Genomic DNA, 17,501 nt, shown 5'->3' on the forward strand with positions numbered 1-17,501 from the left:
TTTTATTTTTGTTTTTATTCCTCTTCCAAAAAGGAAGTCTTTATAGAGAAGACGTGACAAACTAGCTTATAAAATTCAATAAATACTAGACAAACAGTCTGTTAGAAGTCTGTTGCCCTTATATACTCATCGAAAGAGCTATCATCGGAATATATAATCAAGAGCATGTATGCTTTTATATTCATATTACATCTATATATTAATACAATTTGTCGGAGAATTCTCCCTTCTTTTTTGAATAGGACACGTCCTGGTCGTTGAGTAAGTTATGCCAAAAGTCAAAATCTATACAAGTGTGAGTGAACATGGCACTTGAAAAAATTTTATATAATTTAAAAATTAATTTTTTCTCTAAAAATATTTTTTCTATAAATTTAAAAACATATTTTAAAGTCAAAAATAAAGTTTAATTAATGAATTATAAATTAATTAATAATTATTAACAGTGTCCTGTTTATGTCAGTAAGGACATGCGCCGAATCTAACCTCACAATTATGGAATCAACAGTTGGTCTGCCAGGACAACAAAGGAAAGCCCACTGTGGGGGAGGAAAACCTCTTCATTTTACTCTGCCAGCAATTGTACGAACGTATTGGCATTTGGTATCTGGTATTTGGCATAAGTCACTGCCAGGCAATCGCTTAAAACACACACACATATACACTCTATACCTTGGTATTAGTATTAGTGTGTTCTAAGGATGTATGTGTGTATATTGCGTATACGCAGTGTGTTGATGGGGCGGCATTTTGCCACTCAACTTCCTTTCATTGTTGGCCCCAAACCAGAAACGGCAGAATTTTTCTCATGCTTCGGCTGGGAGGATACACGAGTCTATACACTGAAAAAAAAATCTAAAATATTTTATTAAAAAATATAGAAAAATTTAAAAATATTTTCAACAAAATGAATAGTTTTTTTTTTATAGAAATTTATTTTATTTCAGAAATTTTTATAAAAATAATAATTATTTTCTTGAGTGTAGAAACTGGGATGCTGGTCCTGTTGCTTGGTGCCTGGTGCCTGTGTCGCCTCCTTTTTGTTCTCCAGTCGCAGTTCGCATCTGGCAGCGCCCGCAAGTAGGTTACACATTTTTTCCCCAAGGTTTCCCCCGAAAAGCGAAGGAAAACAAACAATCCTAGTGCCTGTTGCCCTCAAAAAAAACAGGATTCCAGTAACTATTAGCCTGGCCAGAAGTTCATCCATTTGGCAATAATCTCCGGAGTAAGTGTTCCACGAAACTACAACCAGAAACGACATTGTAGTCGATATATGACGGGCGTTTTTATGTCCTTATAACCTTTGTCATTTCACGCGGATTAAGTGGTGGGTGGGGGGGGTTGCCTCCCGGGGTAGGTGTGTCAAGGGGGCGTGTCATTAGGCCATCATCACAAGAGGTAAGTGTGTGTGCGAGTGCAGTTAAAGTGAAAGTAAGTGAAAGGGAGCAGCGTAGCAGGTTGCTGCTTTCCCTAATTGAGTTACAGAAAAAAAATATATAAGGGTGTCCTTGTGATGCTCGTGCTTTGGAAATTTAATTTTTTATATGAAATTTATCATTTAATTATTATTTAGAATTTTAAATTAGTTTGTGCCTCCATAAAGTTCAACGAAATGACTTTAAAGTAACTTTTAATGAGTTTTTAAAGAAAGCAACAGGCGGTTGTGGATACAATTTTGAACTATTTCTTTGTTTTTTCAACAAATCATAATTTTTTTAAATTAAAAACATAAAAAATACATTAAAAACTAATATTTTTAACAGAATTCCTATCCTTTTTTCTCAAATAAGTGCCTTGAAGCTTTAAAAAGTACTATATCCTACTTCCAATCTTTGATAAAAAGTACTTATAAATATTTTTAAAAAATATATTTAAAGGAAACCCTTTATAAACATAATAATAAATAAATATCCTTTATTTATCTGTTCCAGATCTCATCCAAAACCCGCTCCAGCATCAGAAACGCCTCCGAAAATCGCAACGCCGCCATGGAGTACAAGCTGATCGGCCCGGAGCACTACAAACAGGTCCTGGAGCATCTCCGCAAGAGCTTCTTCGCCGACGAGCCGCTCAACAAGGCTGCTGGACTGTGCCAGAACGGATGCAGCAACCCCGAGCTGGAGGATCACTGCCTGGAGGCCCTGCAGGATCGGATGAGTCTAATGGCCGTGGACGAGAAGGCTAGCCAGGATGGAAAGTGCAAGATTGCCGGAGTGGTGCTTAATGGCATCCTGCGTGCTGGGGACACGTCCAAAGCTCTGGAGAAGCTCGAAGAGACCTGTGATGCGGACTTCCGGAAGATCTTTGAGCTGCTGCACCGTCACAACCTCAAGTACAATCTCTTCGAGCACTTCGACGTGGACGCCATGTTCGATGTCCGAATCCTGTCCGTGGACTCCGGCTACAGAGGCCAGGGCATAGCCAATGAACTGGTCCGTCAGTCGGTGGCGGTGGCCAAGAAAAACGGCTTCCGTCTCCTAAAGGCCGACGCCACTGGCATCTTCTCGCAGAAGATATTCCGCTCCCACGGATTCGAGGTCTTCGCAGAACAGCCCTACGACAAGTATACGGATGCGGATGGGAAGATCATTCTGCCAGTGGAGGCGCCGCACATCAAGCTACAGCTGCTCTACAAACGGATCTGTAACGAGGGTAAGGACAGGGAGCAGGCCCAGTAAAGAGACACACACTCTGCAGCGACTGGACTCTGGTTGGAACAATAATCTTTTGTATTTTCTACATACAGAACAGAATTGTATATTTTACGCATAATCTTATTGGAATGTAGTAGTCAAGGGTGGGTCGATTCGAAAACCAAACTCGAAACATAATTTCTAAAACGGCGGAAGGATCAAAAAACATTCAGCTTATAAGCTATGAACTAATGGAATTGATACAGGATTGTCCGTCCGTCTGTCCGTAATTATTTTCAGTCTATATAATATTATTACAAGCAGTAACATTGAACACATATTTTTGGAACGTTAAGGACAATAATTTTGAATATATAATAATACATTTTAAATTTGGCATTTTTATAAAAAAAAAAAAAAAGAAAACAAATATCCAGTCCTTCCACCAACCAGAAACCTAATGATAAAATCGATCGACCTACTCTCATTTGGACAGCTGCCTGGCTGCTTTATATAAGTCGTTTGTAATTGTCATTCTTTGTTTTTTTTTTCGTTATGGGGACCAACTGCTAGCAATACTCTAATAAAGTGCACTGTTGTGCCAAAGTTAACCAAGCAGCAAGAGCAGTTCTCATTCCACATTCCATCCCATCGACACCGCATCTCTGATACACACACACACCTCCATCTAACAAACTAATATCACAAAGCGCAGATTCCAATCCTCCTGGTATCCTTCTCTGGCAACCTGGCGACTGGCAGGTACTATATTTTGCTGGGAGGCCTGGGCTAGACGAGCTCTCTCCTGTTACAATTGCTTCTACAGCTTAATCCGTTGTGGGTGCTTTTTTCTCGTAGATGAAGATGATGTCCTCGTCGGTGCCGTAAGCACGCCTGGCCGTGTCCATCGAGTCCACCAGACAGCGACAAATGTCTGAGGAGAAAAAAAATATTAAAATCAATGAGAGAGGGTGGAGGAGAATGTGCTTTTCCAATACTCACGACCGTCGTGCACCTCGGGATTGTGGTAGAAGAGCTTCTTGGCGGCCATGTCGTAGCCACAAAGGACCACATAGTGACCAGCATAGCTTTTTTTGAGATCCGGCAAGCGTGTGTTTCGGGCAATACAATTTATATGAAAACAGCTTTTTTTTTGTTCGATGGAAGGATTAGGAGGCGTGGCATGCATAAGGATGGGAATGTTCGGATATAAAAAAAAAGGGTAGCTTACCCAAACTTTTCCAGGACATTACGCTTGCACACTTCACAGGTCAGCAAGGAGGCATTGGTCAGCAGGATAACCGGACCGTGACGTGCCAGATGACGCAGGATGACCTCCATACCGACTGTGCGCTGCTCTACCCGAAGGCCATGCGCCCGGGCGTCCTTGAACTTGCGCGTGACGCGACGCTCGTCCTTGTCGATGATCTTGGAGTAGTAGGTGTGCTGGGCGTAGTTCGGATCGATGCCCAGTGTTTGGGTGAAGTATTCGTGGCGCACCTGGTAGCGCAGCAGCAGGTAGCATAGGTCAATTGTCCAAGTACTTGATCCAAAGCCCTCATCATTGCACACGGCCTCGAAATTGTTCAGGAACTCCTCGCGCTGCTGCGTTCCCAGGACCATAATAATACAGGATAGGCCGCAGTCCCAGTTATAACGCTGCTGGTAGTGCGTCAGATTGTAGTGCTTGCTCGGCGGCAGACCGTTCATCCTTGCGGTTGTATCCTTGGGCCCGAGGTCCTGTACCAGCTGATGCTGTGTTAATTTTGACGTCCTGTTGGTGGAATGTTTTTATTTTTCCCTATGGCTGTTGTTTTGTGTAGAGCAGTGTGACCGTAGGCGAAGCAGCTGAGAAATCCTGAATGTATTGAAGCTTAGACACTTTATTTAAGTTTATAAACTAAGCTTTTTTTTAAAACATGATAAGAAAAGGTTTTAATTTTTAAGTTTCAAAATTTTAAACAACTTTGAAACCCATTTTATCGAAACTTCAAATCGATAGGACTATCAATTGCAGTTGGTAACATTCCATGGAAACTTTTAGCAAGAGTTTCTATCGATAGGCTGCATAAAACCTTTTAAAATTGCACAAAATTGTTCCTAAAACTATTTAATATTCAACAAAATTCGTTTTTTAAATGATTAAATGCATTACGCGCTTTGGTATTTTATAGCCACGTCAGTAACGGTCTCATTAGCGTGGACACGCGTGTCTGGATTTTAGCTACCGCGCCCAAACGGCCACACTTGCGCTGCAATTTATTTTATTTTCACGTGTGGCAGGAAACGCGAGCCCCCAAAAACCACCAAACCAAACAAACCGATCAGGTTAGGCGGTGCCAAACAAGACGACGGCATCACACTTAAAATAAATCGAGCCAATAATCAAAACTTTTGGGCCAGGATACCGCCATTAGCGTTCCTCCGGCCGGAAGAAGAAGAAGCACGTGTGCGGCGCGGCAAGGGTGAAATTTTGTGCAAGAAAAATCGCAACAAAATCCGGAGCCACCAGAAGTGCAATCTATAATCTATAGAAGTATAAAGGAAATAGAAGAAGATGGTGCCAATTGGAGCCGTGCATGGCGGCCATCCCGGCGTAGTGCATCCGCCGCCGCAGCCAATGCCAACGGCGCCCACCGGCCCCAACTCATTGCAGCCAAGTTCGGTGGCGGCCGGCGTCAATACTAGCGCCAACACCAGCGTCTCCTCCAACAAGGGATCTCTGTCGGTGAAGCCCAACTACACGCTCAAGTTCACGCTCGCCGGCCACACCAAGGCGGTGTCGGCTGTGAAGTTCAGTCCCAACGGCGAATGGCTCGCCAGTTCATGTAAGTATCCAGTGCATCTATTCCCACACATACACGACCATCTAATAATTTAAAACTACTTCTAGCCGCCGATAAACTGATTAAAATCTGGGGCGCCTACGATGGAAAGTTTGAGAAGACCATTTCGGGCCACAAGCTGGGCATCAGCGATGTGGCATGGAGCTCTGATTCCCGGCTGCTGGTCAGCGGCAGCGACGACAAAACCCTGAAGGTCTGGGAGCTCAGCACTGGCAAGAGCCTGAAAACCCTAAAGGGTCACAGCAACTACGTCTTCTGCTGTAATTTCAACCCGCAATCGAACCTGATCGTGTCGGGCAGCTTCGACGAGAGCGTTCGCATCTGGGATGTACGCACGGGCAAGTGCCTGAAGACCCTGCCCGCCCACTCTGATCCAGTGTCGGCGGTGCACTTCAACCGCGACGGCTCACTGATTGTGAGCAGCAGCTACGATGGATTGTGCCGCATCTGGGACACCGCCAGTGGACAGTGCCTGAAGACCCTCATCGACGACGACAACCCGCCAGTTAGCTTTGTAAAGTTTTCGCCAAATGGCAAGTACATTCTGGCGGCCACGCTGGACAACACCCTGAAGCTGTGGGACTACTCCAAGGGCAAGTGCCTGAAGACGTATACCGGACACAAGAACGAGAAGTACTGCATTTTCGCCAACTTTTCGGTTACGGGCGGCAAGGTAAGTTATCGGGGAACCCCCTATCTTTCCAAGTTTAAGCTTAATTGTGTGTAATGGCGATTGCAGTGGATTGTGAGTGGAAGCGAGGACAACATGGTGTATATTTGGAATCTGCAGAGCAAGGAGGTGGTGCAGAAGCTACAGGGACACACAGACACCGTTCTGTGCACCGCCTGCCATCCCACTGAGAACATAATTGCCTCGGCGGCGCTCGAGAACGACAAGACCATAAAGTTGTGGAAGTCGGACACATAGATGATCGCTGGTATCCAGCTGTATAGATGATGAAACGGAACAGGAGGAGAGTAATAAGCAGCCGTAGCAGCTAAAAACTAAAACTAAAAACACACATACATTTCTTGAATAATCTAATTTTAACGAAAAAAGTTCTAATTTAATTTAATCCTTTTTTTTTATATATTCATATTTAATCGTCACACTCTTTAAGTCAAAGTCTTATCCTTTAATCACAATTTAAAAACTCACATTCTAAGACAAACGTTGGGCATGCCTTGCCTTATATACATACACACTATAAATGGTAAAAAAAAACACACAAAAAAAACTTAAAAACAAAAAAAAAAGTAAAAAGTAAATAATGTATAAATAAATATATTTATTAGCCTAATACATTGGCCACAAAGTTAAGAAGAATTCCCCGAAAAACAAGAAAACAAATATTTCTTTTGTAACCTTTGCCACAAAACACCCCGCCCTCAAAATTGATGATCTTTTGGTGTCGTGAAAACTAAATTTAAGAAAACTCACACACAAAAAAAAATGTTTTTCTGGTTCGCAAGCCGGAGTACAAGAAAGAATATATATAAAATACGAAAAATGTAAATTTAAAATAAATGATATGTCCTTAATAACGCTTAGCTTGCCAGTGGTAAGTGAGCGTTTTGCGAGGGGAGTCACATATTTGTAACAATTTAAAGTGTTTTTATTTTCTTTATGGTAAATAATTTTTTGTGGAAAATATCTTAGATTTAAAATTTTAATGGTCTTCAGTGCTTATTTTCAAATCTCCCTCTTAATCGCAATTTTAAAAATACTTTTATCGAATGTTAATCAACACTAGTTATCGATAAATAACGCGCTAAGAACAAAATTGAGCGCCAACTGGGCACATTGCTGGGCAGCAGCGGTTAAAATATTAATCAGAAAAAAGTCGACTAAAACGCTGTGACGGTCAATCGCTTGGGGCTGAATCTGCATTCTAAGCCAAGATGTGCGCGCGTATCAACGACAACACAAACGCCCAGTCCTCATAGTGAATTGGCAATTGCATTTTTTGATTACCAACCGCCACACACTTACACCACACTCACCCACACATCGCCACTGTCACACGCGTAGTGAAAAATTGCAATAAAAAAAAAAAAAAAAGGCGTCTACAAGGAAATAGCCGTGTGGGAAAATCGATAGATTTTCAGCCGCCGTTTAAATTGTGTTGGTTCCCAGCATATTAATTCATTGTGCTTTCAAACGATCTGTCGGTTTAAGTTGATATATTCTCATAATATATATATAATTTTTTTTTTTTTTGCTGGTGCAAAGTACGCTCTCCGAAATTGGCAAGAGCGGTCGGTCAACCGGTGAAGAGAGGTGAAAAAAAAAAGAAAACGAAAAAAAAAGTGTAAAAACGGGGGGGAGCCGATATGAGGAAAAATTAGCAAAGCACTACATTTATATATGTATATTTGATACAAATATCGCAAATATTAATGAACCTGCTACTGCGGCGGCGGCTACGGCTACGGCGGCACCACAAACAACAAAAACAAAACAAACAGCATTGACAAAAATTTCTAATACGAAAAAATACAAAAATAAACCAAACAAATCGGCGCCGCTGGCAACAAGAAGAGTGAGTGAGTGAGCGAGTGGCCTGGCCTGGCCCAAAGGAACCCCCAGAAGAGAGAAGAGAGCGAGTCTTAACACGCGGGAGAGAGCGGCTAAGAGAGGAGCGGCAAGAGAGAAGAAGCGCATCTTGAGCGCGCGTCATCGATATATATCTTCTTCTATATCTTCAATTGTTTACGGCGGCAGCAGCGACAGAGGCAGAGGCAGCGCCAGCGGCACACCCAACACGCCCAAAAGGGAATAGGGAAAACAGAGAGAAGCCCCCAAAAAGGAAAAACAGGCAACTTCCTTCCTTCTCTAATCGTACTTCCCCACTCCGGCTGGCATGGAGAGCATGGTAAGTGGATCGAACAAATCCAGTTAACGGAACACGCCACACACCCCCCTACCACCCTACCACCCACCATCCACTACCCAAACCCCATTCCCCACCCCCTTTTGGCTTGTCTACGCCCTTGGACTGCCCATTAGCACATTTCGCCGATTGTTGTTCTTTTTGTTGTTGTCCTGGCTCGCATTGTCTGATCCGAACAGTGGAGGTCATCCCACTAAGGCCAGCCAAAAAATAAAAATTCAATGATCTTCTAATAGGCACTATACATTTTCAAGATTTTTCGAAAATTTAAACAAGAGAGAGATAAGTGAGAGATTTTGAATTATTTTAGAAGTTTATGAATAGTTTTATTTCTTAAAAGTATTTTTTTTAATTTAATAGTTTTTAAATTACTATTTTGCAGTTTTTACATAATATAAATTTCTCTTAAAAAAGAAAACTATTCAACAACGTGATTTTAACTATAACTTTTTCATTTTTACTATGACTTTTATACTTTTTTAACTTAAATTTTATAGTTTTGTATGCATTTAAATAAATTTTTCTTCATTTTTAAGTTTAACAATTGTTTTGTTTCTTTAAAATGTATATTTTTAGTTGAAAAAGGTATAGTTTTAGTTGAAAATTATTTAAAAAATTACATTTTTAGTTGAAAAGTGTATAGTTTTTGAAATAATATATATATTTTTTGTTTAGATACTTGTTTAATCATGTTAGTTATTATTAATTCATGTCTTATCTTGTCAAATCGTAAAAAAAACTTGAAAATAGTATAAAAATAAAAAAATAACTAGCTAATCTTACCAATAACCTCTCCCTTTAAGGACCTCTTTTAGATTTTAAATATATGTATATCCTCTAATTCTCCTAAAAAAATCCCATCTCCCTGCCCATTGCTGTATGTTTTTTGAGCGCAGATCGCGTGTTTGTTTTCCATTGTTGGTTTATTTTGCATCTCTTTTGCTCTTGCTGTGTGTGGGTCGGCGGCAATTGTGACCTGCTAACTGTTAACTTGGAAAGTTACTCGCAATCTCGTGACTTTCGACTGCATTTAACATTCCCAGCTAGAGCGGGCTAATGTCCTTGGGCAGGAGGGGGGTTTCCCCAAGTGACCCCTTTTTTTCGGCCCGGCACACCCCAGGCACTCTTCCGGCACTCCCTACTCCCTACTCCCAGTCCCAGTCCCAGTCCCAGTACAGTTTCAACAAAGAAGGGAAAACCAACATCTTGTCACAGGATGTTTGCATTTGTTCGAAAGGCATTTTATTTATTTTGTTATATTTTCGTTTGTAAACATGTTGTTACAAAGAAGAATTCTTTCTTTGTCAGATTGTGAAGAATTACATTCGCCTTAGTGAGTAATTAATATTTCTTAATAATTTTCTTGGATTTCTTAACTTTTCTTTTATTTCTTTAATCCCCCGGAGCAGTGTATATATAAAATATTTTATGATTTATTTTTCGTGGAGCTCTGGGCCGGCGGCGCTTATCTGCCAGAACAGAAAACAGAAACAGCGGATGCACAGATACAGATACAGATACAGATACAGATACAGTGGGTGTTTGCTCAACCCACTCTGATAAGGGTGTTAGTCCCCCCAATCAGTCTGGCCTGCTTGGCACCTCTAACTAATGTCCTTTTTTCGGGACAATTATTATTGATTATATAATCACGGAGTAGGACAGTGGTGGTGCTTCATAAAGATTCCTATCCTACCCCATGATCCATGACGACACTTCTTGGAAAGAGATATCAGGGTCTATGAGTACACATGCTCTGGAATTAGTCATCCTGCCAGGGCACTCTAATATAAAAATAAAAAATAAAAAATATTATATAATAATATGTATATATTAGAAGCTCAAGTATTGATAAAGAAAAGAGAGCTATTTATGAAAGAAACTTTTGATAAAAATGATTATTCTTTCGTCAGAATCAGAGTCATTGTGAGTACCTCTTTAAAGTTCATTACTGGGTTGGGTTAGAGTACTGGTTCTATTTAAAGGGTACTCGGAGTACTGGTAACTGGTAACTGGTGTACTTGCTCGGGTGCTGATTGCGTTCTACGCTTGATAACGTATTTAATTTATTATTACAAACACATATACAAACACACACTTCCAGATAGACAGGTACACAGGTACACATGAGTTGTATTATTATTATAGACCTGGTACTCTGGTAGTAGTGGTGGTGCCTTCGACCTGGACGACCACCAGTTTCTACGGAGCTTAGTGTACCGGCGACCGTCTTCGGAGTTCGAAGCACGAGAGGAAAATTACAAAAAAAAAAATAGATATATATATAAAAATAATAATAAAAGAATTACAAAAAAAAAAATCAAATCAAAATCAAAATAAACGTGCCGCGAATATCTAATCCCCGAAAACAAATCATCATGGACTGGTAATGATGAGAAGGAAAAGTCACCTTCCCAAGTGATTCATTAACCGGAATAATAATAATAATAATTATTATATCATTTGCATATAATAGATATAGTTTTTTTTTTTTGGAGTGTAGGGATTTCCCATTCATATTATGCCGCCGTGCTTTGCCCCGATGGACTTTGACATTGAGTGTCGAATGCCAGACTTGCCTTAATTGACTTCTAGGCCAGAGTACGTGCTAATTAATGGACAGTTGTGGAACTAAAAGGGTACGGATTATGAACCTACAGTCTAACCTATTCCCAGGGACTTTTAGTTCTCAAGTGGATGTGTTATGTGAGAGAGTCAGGTGAGTCAGTAAGTGCTCGCAACGATTAGATTTCACTCCAACTGGGACTGCACTTTAAAAGTTCCATCCAGTTTCCCCCCAGTAACAAATCATTATCGCTACGAAATAGTTTCTAAATCTGAGCTCTGGATAAGATTAATGGCTAGATGAGCTGACTGCCTGGCTTTCCCTTTAATTAAATGATCATGTATTGTTTACACTTTCGATCTTCAATGCGAATCCGAATCCAAAGCCAGAGTAGACTGCAATCGCTCGAGCGTTGCATTCATTTTCTCACAAAATAATAGCAAAAAAACAGCAAAAATTAAAACAAACAAAAGACTGACGAGGCAGTGGATCTGTCTATCCGATTTGTGTTGTTTATATAAGAGAGTTTTGGATTTGGACCGGTTATCGCCACCGATCCAAGTTCATTACGCCCCCAACAAAAAAAAAAAAAAAACGCCCGTCGAGAGCGAGTCACTTATCAGAGGCTTTAGTCGCTCTGCTTTTAAAACAAAAAATTAATAATATTATTTTGTTGGAATTGTCGTTGAACCTATACCAGGACTGTGATTCATTCAAAATTGAAATCTTGATCGGGAATACGGGAAGGGGAATGGGTAGCAGCTCCTCCTCCTCCTCTGCCACCTCCTCCTCCTCTTTGCACTTGGCAGCTGATAAGGCGACAGAGTCAATGGCATCTTATTAGTCATGCCATTCCGGTGATGGCCGGTCTGGGCTGGGATTAACATAAACTAAGAGGGAGGCGACTAGGGGGAGAAGATAAATCCAACCTGTCGTCTATATAAAGTCCCTGCCGGCGGTCTCTCTCTGGATATCTCTAGGATTTCGCATTTCTTGAAGGCCGTCGCTTATCGGCGGCCAGATTGTAAATACTGTACTCGTTCGAACCTACGCAAGTTGCCATAAAAATATTCGTCTCCACGTGAATGGCCTGGCCTGGCCTGGCCCGGGCCCTCTTATCGAAGACGGCAAGCGGATGGAGTACGGTGGAAACCCTCTATCAGACTCTTTAGAGAGCAGTTTCAACATTTTTTTGGGCTATAGCCTAGGGGATTATTTAAAAAACAAGCTAAAAAAGTGTTTCTTAAACAAATCTTGGACTTATAGGAAAGAGAACATCTGGTAGAAGACCTTAGAAGCTATAATTTAGTGCATAGAGTGTAATAAAAATTCGATTATTTCGATAACGAGGGTTTCATGGCATTAAATTTCAAGTTAAAAACTGTTTTTTAAACAAATCTTAACCTCAGAGGCCAAAAAACACTAAAATCACTATTATAAAAAGTATAATTTATACCATAAAGAGTATAAACCCATTCGATTACTTCGATAACCAGTGTTTAATGATATTAATTTACATATGGAAGCAGTTTCTTAAACAAATTTTAGACTCTGTGAAGAAAATGCATCTAAAACTGTCATAAAAGTTATAATTTATTAAACAAAAGCCATTAAAACACTTTATATAGTTTAAAACAATTCGATTATTTCGATAACCAGTGATTATTGGCATTAGTTTTTATCTAGAGACTGTCTTGTAAACAAATCTTAGACTCTGTGAAGAATATATATCAATATCTCTACTATAAAAGTTATAATTCTTACAGAAAACTATCAAGATGAGTATACAAAAGTTCGATTATTTCGATAACCAGTGATTTATGGCATTAGTCTTCGAGTTAAAAACTGTCTTGTAGAGAAATCTTAGACTTAGTTGAGAAAATACATTAAAAACTCTATCCTAAAAGGTATAACTCTTACAAAAACCCATTAAAACACTCTATAGAGTATACAATAGCTCGATTATTTCGATAACTATTGATTAACGGCATTAGTTTTCAACTAAAGGCTGTCTTTTAAAGAAATCTTAGACTCTTTGGAGAATATATATCAATATCTCTACTATAAAAGTTATAATTCTTACAGAAACCTATCAAAAAGAGTATACAAAAGTTCGATTATTTCGATAACCAGTGATTAGTGGCATTAGTGTGCTCGTTAAAAAGTGCAAGTAAACAACTGTTGGAGTCGTGTTTCTGTTTGTAGCTCGTTGTTGGGCAGAGCCCTTTGCTGTTTCTGTTCTGTTCTGTTTATCTGATATCGATAAACGATATCTTCGATATCAAGTTTGTTTCCTGCTTAATGGGCTAGAAGAACACCCCACCGCCTTCAGAGCGATAAGGTTCGCGGCAATAAACATTTTACTGTGCCACTCGAGAGGCACTTGGCACATGGGTTCAAAAGTGTTCTACAAACAGTTTCTAATAAAAATATAGTATTTATTCCAGAGCACAACTATTCAAGAGAAATAAAACATTCCATTGATTCCTAATACTCAATTGGTGCTATCGATGATGGCCAGTCCCAGTCCCAGTCCCAGTCCCCAGACCCAATCCCAATGGGGGTTGTGGACTAAATCGATATTATATGGGTGGTGTCGCCCTGGAAATGGGGCATGTATGAAGTAATCTTTATGCCAGCGATTGGAATACGCCCGTATTTTGAATCCCAACCCCCAAGACCAATAATTTCCCACTCCCCTGGCAGACTTTTTTTGATGGAAAATTTCTTGAATATTATAGGGGATTATTATGTGGTTAGTAAGACTATTAAATATGCCTCCTATTAGTAGCTAACTAATTCTTATATGTCTCATTTTTATTTCTAAATAATAATTCTAATCTAACTAGCTTAGTCATAAAAATAAATTCAGAGTGTCAGAGCTTGAATAAAAAAAATATTTAATTGCTAGAGAATCTATTCGAAAGATCAGTGGCCATTTCGGGGACAAAAAAAAGTGTAATAATATTAATAGAGAGGGAGACCTTTGAACTCTGGCAATTGGCGGAGCAATTATACGCTTCAGATGGGAGGGAGGGGGACTTATATGATCGATATTCCAAGCACGCGATGCTAATGATCCGACAAGTTCTAATTAAATCATGTAACTTAAAAAAAAAAGGTCATCAGTCAACTGATAAAAATATTAATTAATTTCCATTTCTCTTTCTGTTTTTTTTTTTTTTAGAAATGTCTGACCCGGAATCAGAGCTGAGAGTCTCAAATGCCAGCGAAGACCAGCGGGAGCAGCAGCCGTATCCTAGTCCAGCATCATCGAGGAGTAGGAGCCCAGGAAGATAGCTCTAAATTGTTTTTTTTTTATAGATAAAAAAAAAACCGAAATACCAGGGCCCAGTTATCAAGAAAGTGACTGGGTCAACTTCCGCTCAAAAAATAATAATAAAAAATAAATAAGAAACTGACTCACCAAAAACGAACGATCGAACGAACGAACAAAGATCCCGCACACTATCCAAGTTCTACTTAAGCGAGAAACTAAAATCTTAATTCTTACATCTTAAATCTTAATTAATTAAAATCGCAATCAGGATGAACTCCACCACAAAGCATCTGCTGCACTGCACACTGCTCATCACTGTGATAGTTACCTTCGAAGTATTCTCCGGCGGTATTAAGATCGACGAGAACTCGTTCACGATCGTCGATCCATGGACTGAATACGGCCAGGTGGCCACGGTTCTGCTGTACTTACTCCGCTTTCTCACCCTCCTCACCCTGCCCCAGGTTCTCTTTAATTTCTGCGGCCTGGTCTTCTACAATGCCTTCCCCGAGAAGGTCGTCCTCAAGGGTAGCCCTCTCCTAGCGCCCTTTATCTGCATCCGTGTCGTCACTCGGGGCGATTTTCCCGATCTGGTCAAGACGAATGTCCTGCGGAATATGAACACATGTCTGGACACCGGCTTGGAGAACTTTCTCATCGAAGTGGTGACCGATAAGGCGGTACACTTGGCCCAGCATCGTCGCATCCGAGAGATCGTTGTGCCCAAGGAGTACAAGACACGTACGGGCGCCCTCTTCAAGTCCCGGGCTTTGCAATACTGTCTCGAGGATAATGTGAATGTCCTGAACGACAACGATTGGATTGTTCATTTGGACGAGGAGACACTGCTCACCGAGAACTCTGTGAGGGGCATCATCAACTTTGTCCTGGACGGGAAGCATCCGTTCGGTCAGGGACTGATCACGTACGCCAACGAGAATGTGGTCAACTGGCTGACCACCCTGGCGGACAGCTTCCGGGTATCCGACGACATGGGCAAGCTCCGGCTGCAGTTCAAGCTCTTCCACAAGCCGCTCTTCAGCTGGAAGGGCAGCTACGTGGTCACCCAGGTGAGTTAAAATCAGGATTTTAGGATCAATAGTCTAATATCTCTCTTCATCCGACAGGTGGCAGCTGAACGTTCGGTGTCCTTTGACAATGGTATCGATGGATCTGTGGCCGAGGACTGCTTCTTTGCGATGCGCGCCTTCAGCCAGGGCTACACCTTCAACTTTATCGATGGGGAGATGTACGAGAAGTCGCCGTTCACCATGCTGGACTTCCTGCAGCAGAGAAAGCGCTGGCTCCAGGGCATCCTCCTGGTCGTCCACTCCAAGATGATACCCTTCAAGCACAAGCTACTGCTCGGCATCAGCGTCTACTCGTGGGTGACCATGCCCTTCTCCACATCGAACATTATATTCGCCGCCGTCTATCCCATACCGTGTCCCAATCTGGTTGATTTTGTGTGCGCCTTTATAGCGGCCATTAACATCTATATGTATGTGTTTGGGGTGATCAAGTCGTTTTCGTTATATCGATTTGGATTATTCCGATTCCTGGCCTGTGTGCTGGGGGCGGTGTGTACGATACCCGTGAACGTGGTGATCGAGAATGTGGCGGTGATTTGGGGTCTGGTGGGCAAGAAGCACAAGTTCTATGTCGTGCAGAAGGATGTGAGGGTCCTGGAGACGGTCTAGACTGTCTGGTCTACTGTCCAGGAGTGGAGAGCATCAAGTCATCAATAAAAAGCCATCGTAGCATCCTCAGCAAAACCAAAAAATCCAAAAACAAACAAACAAAAATGCAAATATCGCACAATTTCTGGCAAGGTTCAGTGTTGTCCTGTCACTATTCTGATTTATTTTATTTGTACATTTTTTTTCTAATAATAAGAGCCCACTCAAACACACCACAAATGCACACACACGCACCATACCACACACACCCATATCCCATATGATATTGTTGTTTCATCCATTTCATTCTAAAATAATTGCCAAAAAAAAAAAACGAAAAACTAAGAATTATAAATTAAATTCAAAAAATTAAGAACAAATATTTTAGACAAGATCTATGAAAGAAATGCACACACCACACACACACACACGCACATACACTCAAAAAAAAATACGAAAAAAACAACAACAATTAGGGAAATCACATACACAGAAAGAAAAATAAGAAAGAAAAAATATTAAAACGAGAAAAACGAAAAGTCTCCATTATGTGTAATTTTCATTAAATATATATATAATTTTTTTGTATAGTCTGTAGTGAAAGAATTGCGCTATATATTTATAAACAAACAAAAACAATTAAAAAATATAAATATTGTATGTATATTGAGTAGAACTATTATGTATTATTATTACGATTATTTAAACTTTGTACATTAATGTATTGTAAATTGATAATCTGTTAAAACAAAAAAAAACAAACAAACAAACAAAAACAAACATACACAAACAAAAAATGAAAAACTAAAAATTAAAATTTAAAAAATTAATTATCATTCACACCAAAATACACTGCAAGAAACACAAGATAAAAAGTTAAGCGGAACATAATGAGAAAATTAGAAGAAGAAAAAAAAAGAATTCTAGACTTTATGTACTTACAAGCGCAAAATATCGATGTACTTGTACAAAATATCATTCACACAGGTCCTTGAAAAAAAGACTATCCTTGGTCCTTGAGTCCTTGAGAGGATCGACTGCGTCCGGGTTGAAAATAATTTTTTTTTTGGCCACCGGCGGCTGTCTGGTCCGGCTCCTTCGTTCTTCGACAACTGTGGTGTGAATGATATGATCGTGATTAGCGGTAGGAGGTCCTGGCCTTTTTCCGGGCACCCATCGAATTTCTTTGTCCTTTTTTTTTTTTTAAAATATATATTTTTTTTTTAGTTCTGTTCTAAATGTATATTATTTTTTTGTTTGTTTCTCTTTGTCATTCTGTTTACTGTTATTGGTGCTTTAAGAACCTCGCCCATCCCACGCCCTCAAGAAATACAAAAAAAAATAATAATATCCTTCGGTAAAAAACGAAGAACGTGAGTCCTGAGACACCACACACCCCCCTCACCTACACACACAACACATTAAACTGTTATGAAAAAAGAACCAAATACAAAAACAATAAAAATAAAATGTCAAAAATATAATTTCCAGTGTAGTCTATAACTGGGGGTGGGGTCCAGGGAGTCCTTAACATCATCTTTTCCCACAGGACCTTCTTGAAAAGTGGGTTTTCCCCCATAGGGCCCACTGCGATGGCTATATC

At 40.2% G+C, this 17,501-nt stretch overlaps 4 protein-coding genes and 1 long non-coding RNA gene across 9 annotated transcripts; 3 read left to right on the plus strand and 2 right to left on the minus strand.

The window, feature by feature from the left end:
• Nucleotides 1-1,066: 1,066 nt before the first annotated feature.
• On the plus strand, nucleotides 1,067-3,066 carry LOC6504880 (arylalkylamine N-acetyltransferase 1). The gene is made up of 2 exons (XM_001966485.4): nucleotides 1,067-1,225; nucleotides 1,932-3,066. The coding sequence occupies exon 2, from the start codon at nucleotides 1,989-1,991 to the stop codon at nucleotides 2,676-2,678; it is 690 nt and encodes a 229-aa protein (XP_001966521.1). The 5' UTR covers nucleotides 1,067-1,225; nucleotides 1,932-1,988; the 3' UTR covers nucleotides 2,679-3,066.
• On the minus strand, nucleotides 2,707-4,491 carry LOC6504615 (protein GUCD1). 2 transcript variants are annotated; one of them, XM_001966486.4, is made up of 3 exons: nucleotides 3,865-4,491; nucleotides 3,636-3,721; nucleotides 2,707-3,567 (listed from the first exon to the last, which is right to left on the minus strand). In XM_001966486.4, the coding sequence occupies exons 1-3, from the start codon at nucleotides 4,341-4,343 to the stop codon at nucleotides 3,461-3,463; spliced, it is 672 nt and encodes a 223-aa protein (XP_001966522.1). In that variant the 5' UTR covers nucleotides 4,344-4,491; the 3' UTR covers nucleotides 2,707-3,460. The 2 variants fall into 2 exon arrangements, with proteins under 2 accessions (XP_001966522.1, XP_014759746.1); XM_014904260.3 differs by having other exon boundaries at nucleotides 3,636-3,778.
• A 328-nt stretch (nucleotides 4,492-4,819) lies between these two features.
• Nucleotides 4,820-7,808, plus strand: LOC6504881 (protein will die slowly). Its single transcript, XM_001966487.4, has 3 exons — nucleotides 4,820-5,461; nucleotides 5,527-6,152; nucleotides 6,219-7,808. Exons 1-3 carry the CDS (start codon nucleotides 5,191-5,193, stop codon nucleotides 6,405-6,407), a joined length of 1,086 nt encoding a protein of 361 aa, XP_001966523.1. The 5' UTR covers nucleotides 4,820-5,190; the 3' UTR covers nucleotides 6,408-7,808.
• Nucleotides 7,245-17,382, plus strand: LOC6504882 (beta-1,4-mannosyltransferase egh). 4 transcript variants are annotated; one of them, XM_044717199.1, is made up of 4 exons: nucleotides 10,589-10,759; nucleotides 10,877-11,092; nucleotides 14,127-15,289; nucleotides 15,347-17,382. In XM_044717199.1, exons 3-4 carry the CDS (start codon nucleotides 14,489-14,491, stop codon nucleotides 15,917-15,919), a joined length of 1,374 nt encoding a protein of 457 aa, XP_044573134.1. In that variant the 5' UTR covers nucleotides 10,589-10,759; nucleotides 10,877-11,092; nucleotides 14,127-14,488; the 3' UTR covers nucleotides 15,920-17,382. The 4 variants fall into 4 exon arrangements, with proteins under 4 accessions (XP_014759841.1, XP_001966524.1, XP_044573134.1 ...); XM_044717200.1 differs by having other exon boundaries at nucleotides 10,877-11,012; XM_014904355.3 differs by lacking the exons at nucleotides 10,589-10,759; nucleotides 10,877-11,092 and adding an exon at nucleotides 7,245-8,355.
• LOC116655461 lies at nucleotides 9,593-10,402 on the minus strand. Its single transcript, XR_004310529.2, has 2 exons — nucleotides 10,308-10,402; nucleotides 9,593-10,157 (listed from the first exon to the last, which is right to left on the minus strand). It is a non-coding gene; the product is annotated as an uncharacterized LOC116655461 (long non-coding RNA).
• Nucleotides 17,383-17,501: the final 119 nt, after the last annotated feature.

Source organism: Drosophila ananassae, chromosome XL, assembly GCF_017639315.1.
Source record: "Drosophila ananassae strain 14024-0371.13 chromosome XL, ASM1763931v2, whole genome shotgun sequence".
Lineage (NCBI taxonomy): Eukaryota > Metazoa > Arthropoda > Insecta > Diptera > Drosophilidae > Drosophila > Drosophila ananassae.